The sequence below is a fragment of the Saccoglossus kowalevskii genome, chromosome 11 (genome assembly GCF_978046115.1).
Source record: "Saccoglossus kowalevskii chromosome 11, keSacKowa6.1, whole genome shotgun sequence".
Taxonomy (NCBI): Eukaryota; Metazoa; Hemichordata; class Enteropneusta; family Harrimaniidae; genus Saccoglossus; species Saccoglossus kowalevskii.
The window spans coordinates 7761454-7767308 of record NC_140651.1 but is presented as its reverse complement, the minus strand read 5'-3'; the positions used below and the strand labels follow the sequence as shown (position 1 = coordinate 7767308).

The following is a 5855-nucleotide window of genomic DNA, read 5'->3' as shown; positions in this document are numbered from 1 at the left end:
TAATTTCAGTTGATATTAGACCAACAAATTATTCACTCTCAATTACAAACTATGCTTTTGGTGCGTATTACTTTATTCTTCCTAATTCTAACGGGGCTATGTCATTAACAATGACTTGTTCTAAGTATGATGGTATCTTATAAGCAGATCCCTCTTCCCTAACTTATAAGGAAACAGATGTACGAACCTACGTAACCTATGGAAGGTGTTTGCTTTAAAGCGGGATGTGCACGGTAGATGAGCTTATCAAACTGACACGCGTATATACATTGGTGGAGGTCGGTGATAGGATGGTACTTACGAGCAGGTGCATGCACAGGCTATTTTGATTGAACTGCAACTCTGTATAGAGCTCACTGATTAGTAGTAGATTGGGACAACACCCGGTGTGCATATCAAGATGCAGGGACTGATGTCTATATATTGATATTAAACATGGCAGGCGTTTCATTTTGTGTTTGACTTTGTGTTGGACCAAGTCGCAGGGGAGGTGCATGTTTGTGATTAGCGAACTACCTGTGCGCCTGTGGGGGGTACTGATGGACTACCATTTTGTACAACCCTATTCGATTCGACCATGCTAGCTGCGTCGCCGTCAGTCCATAAATATGTGAATCACGTTGGTGAATCGTTGAAATACGTGCCATTGCATTCACAAACACCATCATCAATTTCCAGTTAGGGGTGGGTGTTTATTATAATAATGTATATAACTTACCATTGTTTTGACCTATCTGCACCACCTTACGTTGTCAGCTGGCATAGTTGCTATTTTGTTTCTTTAATGTTTGTTTTATTTTACGTATGAGTAGATTGTGTATTTTTATGCATAATAAATGCAAAAAAAATCACCATATTGCAACATCTGTAAAATATGTTAAAATGTTTTACATTTTGCATCACAATGTGTAACTTTTTGTTTTTGTAAATATTACGTAATGGTAAAGTATGGGGAACTTAATCCACTTTACTGTCATGTCATTGAAATGTCAGATCTGCATATTATATCAAATCATGATATACGAGATGTTTGTTCAATGTAACCGCGTTCAAGAATTTGAACGAGTGTAATGAAAGGGAATACGAGTGCTCAGCCATGTAGTTCATCATAATTTATTGTCAGCAAAATGATCTTTTTGGTGCACAGGAATGCAAATTCAACATATGTAGTTAGTAAAATGGTTTACTTGTTTACTTTAGGCTGGCTCGTGTTGTGTTAGTTTTTTTTCTATTTACCAACACAATCAGCCTAAACAATATGGTGTATCAATGGGTGTCAAAGAGAGAGCGATTGCACGTATTGTTAAGTAGCATGAATGAACGCCCTAATGTTGGATTATCTGTTTAAAATAACTGAAAGCTATTTATACAAATATCGTGACCTGGCTATAAACTTATATACAAATTGGTATTTATAGTAAATGTTTCATGATTCGCTACTACTCGGAGTGGGCATTATTATCAGGTCAGTTTCCATCGGCGGTTTGTAGAAAATTTCACCAGGAAGTACGTCAGTATCAGTATATTAAAATCGTATCATAAACATGACATAAGTTGTAATTGACGTGTATATTATCAGGTCGTTTACACACGTTGTATGACTACAGGAATTATAATACTTCAGTATAAATATAATACTTCAGCACAGAATGTACACAAATGTACATGAATATATCACAGGCAGCTCGTAAAGTTTGATTTACGACCAGCGTTCATGAAAAATACAAAAATATGAGTAACAACTGATGTTACACGAAACAGGATGCACAGTGGCCGATAATTTTATATATTGCTTTCTCATAGCAATAAATAGATATCCTAATTTTACATTTTTTTACATTTTGTCGTTTTTCAACAAATGAGGTTAACTAAATGGTTGTTTACAGCATTAGTACATTGTCCTTTTCAGCATTAGTACACTAACAGGATGTAAGGAATTGGAAGAATGTGAGGAATGGATAGTTACTTGAAAATTGACATTATTAAAAACATTAATTGATTTGTTATCACTTGCATTTCACTTGAATAATACTTTTTGGTGTTTTACGTCCCTTGGTGGTAAATATCACAATAAAAAAATATACATTGCCGTCATAAAAATACATTGAAACTGTAATTAAAATTAAAATCAACAGTCCTTTTTATCTGCCAAAAAAGCGCAGCCAATATTCAGGTCCCCAAACGCACACTACTACAATAAACACGAGACTGTTACTGTTATAATCGCTTAAGTTATATTTCCCTTGCTATTTATAGCCTAATTAAAGAGATTTAGTGTACAATTTGCATATAGTAGCCATGTGTACTAGTCACAAACAAAGTAGAGTTTAAATGAAAATGACCGCCATGAGTTCATCTGGAGCGTCGTGTTGTTTACCCTATGATAATGTTTAATTTTCTAATAATCGCGTATACTGTCATACTGAACTGTGTAATAAATACTTTGAAATGATGGACACTATCTGAATATCATCCCTATGTATAAATTGAAACAAACACGGTGAAAGTACACACCCTTGTCTAACTTCTAACTTGATTTTATCTGGTATATTCTCTTCTAATCGTATATAGGCTTTCGTATATAGAATTTCACCGTATTCATTTCTTTCCCAAATCCATATTTTCCTTTTATTGGGTATTCATATTTGACTCCTACTTTTGCATTCAAATCACCATTATTATTGTAATCTCCCCAGATGTAGTGTAACCCATCACTTTTTTGATGTTTTCATCCTCGTGGTCTTCATCGTTGTGACTTTAGGTTGGTGTATATACTTGTAGTACATAAGTATCAAATGGTTCTTATGTTAATTTCATCGTTATAGTGCTTGATCACAGATGCCTTCTCTGTTGTTATGAGAAGACATCTCTGCAGAGATACCAGATACGTCTTCTATACCATCACTAATTATTCTCATCATCAACAATGGAACCTGTACTTGGTAGGTTCTCTGTCATTTCCAGGGTGACTGGCCCCTGATGAGTCACATTATCTAGCTGACACACCATTAAAGCCATAGAATAGGTTCATTTGCCTCATTCACTGTTCCAGGTGATGTCCCCAACCACACTAGCATAATCAGGTGGGCTCCTCACTTTGTTTAGCCCGACAGTCGAATCTGTGTATGGCCGCTGGTGTGCACTACAAGCTTCTTGGAGCCATACGTGAGATCTTGGAGTTGTTGGGAACCAATAAATACAACCCCATCTATCTGCAGGTTATCTGCAAGCTGGAAAAGCATATAATATGAAAATGAATGCTAAAAAGACAAAACAATTGTCATAAGTAAGGCAGCTTAGAAACGGCATAGACACTACAGAAATAGAAGTATCAAAGTTTTTATATCTGGGGCATTTGATAACAGAAGGTGGTAAATCTGATGAAGAAAATTTATAGATATAGAATTAAGAAGACGTATAGATATAGCAAAAGCAACATTTCGCAAAATGAACAAAGTACTAACATGAAGGACAATGTCACTAGTTCAGAGTTACGTCTGGTCTACTTATAAACATATGGGCTGAAACAAGGTCAATGTCAAAGCAAATAGATGGAAAACCTTTGAAAAGTGGTGTTACCAGAGAATGCTATTTTTATGAACAATAAATCTTTATATAACTCACGTGTCCATTGCATCTGTGTGTTTATATAACAATATTACGTAACACTCATTTGTACATTGTGAGTCATTTATGAATGTATCGAAGTTCTGTTATGTACTTGGACACGTGGTAACCAGAATTCACACCAGTGTTTGAAAGTACGTATACGTTTTGGTGTCTTCATTTTTTCAGAGGCGGCGTCATGAAATTTTGCAAGAGGGATCGAGATCTGACATCCAGACCCTCTGAAACGATATTTTTATCATTTTTGAGGGGCAAATTTTGCTGGCAAAGGCAGTTTCAGCATGATTTTTTTGGGTGGGAGATTGATGTTGAATTTATTTTTAACGGAGCGCCTTTGCAGCGTATAATTTCTATGTGACAATAGAAATGTATGAGAACATGTTTATAAACACTTGTATTTAAATTGTTGGTACATGTTGTCTAATTTACTGTCATCTTTCACTCTATAATGTTTTTTAAAATTATATGTACGAGAGGCGTTCAATAAGTAATGCCACTGACCAATTTCCCATAGCAGGAGATTAATGAAACTTGGCACAGTTATTAGTCTTTCTCTACATAGGAACCAACCAGAGTTATGCATTTCTCCCATCGTTTGATGCAGCTCTAGACACCGTTTTTGTAGAACACTCCAGGTTGGTCCTCCAACCACGTCGTAACTTCAGAAATAAAGGCTGTATCATCTGGGAAACGCTTTCCTTTCAAAAACAGCTTCGTTCATGGGAAGAGATGAAAGTCATGGGGTACAAGGTCAGGAGAGTAAGGGAGATGGGGGGGGGATTTCATAGCCACACGCCCATGCCTCTGATCTGGCGACATGCGAGTTGTGGGCCGGAGCATTGTCCTGCAGGAGGAGGATACCTTTGCTGATCTTGCCCCGCCTTTTGATTTTGATAGCTTCTCTTAATTTCATCAAAAGTGAAGCATAATAGGCTCCTGTAATTGTGGTACTCTTTGCCAGGAAATCTGACATCACCACTCCGTCCTGGTGCCAGAAGACTGTGAGCATGACCATGCCAGCGGATGGCTGCACCCTTGCCATCTTTGGAGTTAGTGAGTCCAAGTGCTTCCACTGCATTGACCGGGCTTTGGTCTCTGGATCATAGTGATGGACCATGTTTCATTCTGTGTAATAAGTCTTTTGAAAAACTTTGACTCATCTTCTTGCCACATCTCCAAATTTATCCTCGAGCACTCGACTCGTTCTTACTTCTGGAAAGGTGTGAGCAACCTGGGAATCCATCTGGCAGACGCCTTATTCATATGCAAATTGTCATTAATTATAGTTCCACGGACCCTATACCAATCTTGGGCTAATTGGCGAACAATAATGCGACGATCTTCCAAAATGGCTGCTTCAACTTGACGGACAGATGCCTCAACAATGGCAGAAGAGAGACGACCAGGTCTGGAAGCTGTTTCCACAGTTTTTGGGCCATGTTTGAATTCACGATGCGAGCGTTTTACAAGCTCATATGATAGGGCATCATCACCATAAGTTTCGTTGATTTCATCAAAAGTCTTCTTTGGTGTGCTCCCTTTCAAATACAAACGGATCACTGCGCGACACTCAGCTGGCTCCATTTCACACCTGATTTAGTTCAAACACCGGTAAAACCTCAATTAGTTCAGAGCTGTTTTTGCAACATAACCCATAGAGATGTAAATCATTACATCTAGATCAGACAACTGGAAGTGGGTCAGGGGCATTACTTATTGAACGCCCCTCGAATGTCAGATAAATATCACAAAAATAATGTAATTACTATTCCTAATAACACTGTATTTGACTTAAATAATTAATTATTAATTAAATAAACGTCATACACAAGATTTGTATGTTTTTTGTTTGCGAAAAACACTAAGGTAAATTGCGTATCAAAACAATGCTTGTACATTTTTTATTCTAATTTAAGATATTTTAATGTGATTTGTTCCAGAAAAAACAAAAATCAGAATGATTTCAAATTAGGCTTTTCAAAATGCTTCTCGCAAATCCAGGGTCGTTTTTTCTTGATTTCTAAAAATACATTTAATATTCAGACACTGGATTATACCATTTGTATTCCAATATTTTACCTTTTAGCGGTAGAATCATAGTCGAGCATTAGGAACATCTGCCGATCTGAACATTTCTTGTCCTGATGATAATGTCATGTTGCGGACTACATGTACATGCCCCACCCCTCACGATAACGTGTCGAGACACGCGACATTTTATCTCATGT

At 37.0% G+C, this 5855-nt stretch overlaps 1 protein-coding gene across 1 annotated transcript; it reads right to left on the bottom strand.

Annotated features, from left to right (window-relative positions):
• Positions 1-4833: 4833 nt before the first annotated feature.
• On the bottom strand, positions 4834-5211 carry LOC146736148 (protein GVQW3-like). Its single transcript, XM_085505597.1, has one exon. The coding sequence runs from the start codon at positions 5209-5211 to the stop codon at positions 4834-4836; it is 378 nt and encodes a 125-aa protein (XP_085361723.1).
• Positions 5212-5855: the final 644 nt, after the last annotated feature.

Excerpts from the sequence above, each read along its gene's own strand:
- LOC146736148 (XM_085505597.1), bottom strand. The coding sequence starts at position 5,211 with ATGGAGCCAGCTGAGTGTCGCGCAGTGATCCGTTTGTATTTGAAAGGG.